The sequence below is a fragment of the Adiantum capillus-veneris genome, chromosome 29 (assembly GCF_014529385.1).
Source record: "Adiantum capillus-veneris isolate H3 chromosome 29, ASM1452938v2, whole genome shotgun sequence".
Taxonomy (NCBI): domain Eukaryota; kingdom Viridiplantae; phylum Streptophyta; class Polypodiopsida; order Polypodiales; family Pteridaceae; genus Adiantum; species Adiantum capillus-veneris.
The window spans coordinates 13,422,434-13,424,746 of record NC_140959.1 but is presented as its reverse complement, the minus strand read 5'-3'; the positions used below and the strand labels follow the sequence as shown (position 1 = coordinate 13,424,746).

Sequence of the window (2,313 nt, the reverse complement as noted above, 5' to 3'; positions counted from 1 at the left end):
TCCGTTCCTTTAATGAGAGAGTGCAAGTGGACACAAACAAAGTAGTAAACACTGTGCATGAAAGTGCTTAGACCAAGAGATAGAGAGAGAAGAATACGACACCAGAAAATGTGTGAAACCCTCCTTCGAAGGCCCCACTCTCTATGGCAAGAGCGGTCTACTATTGATTGCAAAGTATCTACAATGCTATAGACTTGCCGAGGATGTCAACGGCGATGAGGATGGACTGGAATATGAAAAAACGCTCTCACCTCTGCCAGCATCAAGCTCACACCCTTCGTTATCTCACTGAAGCCTACAAACTTTATGAGATCGCCAACAATCTAACTCTGGCTCATGATCCTCCATCAGCTGGCGAAGCTGAGCCTGATCAAATTGGACTTATTCTGAATGCAAAACCCATGTGAACATAAGTACAGAGTAGACGTGGACGTGAACATGGCAAGAAAGCCAGTCCATCGTGCATCTATGGAACATATTGTCAAACATCATCTTGCCTATAGCACCACCTTTTTCCCTGATCGACAGCTTTGTGAAGGTTACCTTTATGGCAGGATGGCTCACCAAAAATTTCCTAGTCTTCATGCTGCTACAATTGAACCTAGCATACATATCTACTTAAGCAGACGTCGAATCCACCGTGTGCTGGAGTAGTCAACTGAAGACCACAATGAACACAACCGGATGGTGTACTGTCAGGAGGTAGCATCATCCTCTATGGAAAACACAAGCCAAGGTACTGCTGTCCACCCAAAAATACAACTCCAAGGAGCTGAAAACACTCCTGTAACATAAATTTCAGCGGGAGCGTTCGCCCCCGATAGATGTCGGAGCAAAGGAGAGGCTTGATGGGGTGTGGATCTCTCGTACCACAGCCGTAGGAGGGCTGAAAATAGAGGAAAAACAGCAAGGTGTTATGGCTAGAAACAGTGTCGTGTGAAGAGGATACGAGTCGACAATACACCGGATGCAAAGCTGGAAAGTCGAAGGCAAGATTAGAGGTAGAAAGGCCAGCATCCCCCTCTCCAGGCTAAAAACTCAGGTCCCTTGTGCCGCTTGATGGGGCTGCTTTTTCCCTCTCCAATTGCGGGTCCTCCTTCGCGTGCTCCAGAACAAGCGTCCTTTTGTCAAACTGCTGCCTGTATGCGATCAACACAAGGGCGGAGAGTTAACGTAAAGGTGAAGATTAGGAAAGCCTTGTGTGTTGACCTCCAATAACAAGATCTTAGGGATGATATGGGGCAATCCCTTTGGGTATGAGAGAGAAGGAAGGGGCGATGACTGATCTGGCTCCATAGCACAAAAAACACAGCCTAAGAGGTGAAAACACTGGCTATTTGTAGAAAACAAAGCCACCAAGGGGGAGTGATCTCAATTTTGAGGGAATTCCTCGCTATACGGAAGCAATCAATAGGGAATCGCTGGCTTAGGAGAAGAACCTCAGTGTCTGATACCATGTGAGAATGGGCAGAGAAAGTGGAAGAGGAAGCATGAGCATCAACTATAATGCTGCCAACAACAACATATAGCGCAGTTTGATTCCTTTCCAGGAACACATGAAGATCTGCTTCATTTTGTCCACATCTGCCATACGGTTATAAGCTAGTGATGCATTCGACCACAAACTGTCAAATCTCTCATGTAGATTTATCTTGCATTGAGCTCCACTCGGATCAAAAGGAGTTATAAGAAACTTCCCAAACTTATAGCTGATATTACATCCTTCTTCATTTAACATGAGCTGCAACCTCCTGGATCTGACATTAATTTGCAACAAAACACCGTCACCCCCTCTATCTTTACAGCATATGATAGGCATCTTTGAATATTCAAACCCTATTTCATGCTTTAAAATCTCCAATCCTTTGCAAGCATGTCTACTCTCATCATTGTAAGGTTCTATTGCACTTTTAGATCCCTCATGACATGTGTGGTCTTGAACCTGGTCTTGCAAACCATCTTTGTTTGCTTCTAGAACCTTGTCCACAACAAAATCTTCATCTAGCTTCTTTGAAGTAATGTCAACATTAGGCTCATTGCAATGCTCATACATATTGTGCTCATCGGACACAATGTTATCACCGAATATGGCTGATTTTTGCATTAAGCGCCTTTAAGCCATGTGGCATTGCTCCAAGAAATTTACATGGGTGAGAGAACTTTTTCAGCTAGGCTCATACACAAGGGTTGAGGCATAAAGTTGTCTTTGACATGTCATATGCCGAATGTGGCAACCATGTGTTGCTATGGTGCTTGCTAATGGGTATGGCGAATGTGGCTATTAGGTGCAACGAAAATGAGAGCTGTGCTCAG

General features: G+C 44.5%; 1 protein-coding gene across 1 annotated transcript; it reads right to left on the bottom strand.

Moving 5' to 3' along the window:
* Nucleotides 1-1,501: 1,501 nt before the first annotated feature.
* Nucleotides 1,502-2,104, bottom strand: LOC147418777 (uncharacterized). Its single transcript, XM_086505536.1, has one exon. The coding sequence runs from the start codon at nucleotides 2,102-2,104 to the stop codon at nucleotides 1,502-1,504; it is 603 nt and encodes a 200-aa protein (XP_086361662.1).
* Between the last annotated feature and the right edge of the window lie 209 nt (nucleotides 2,105-2,313).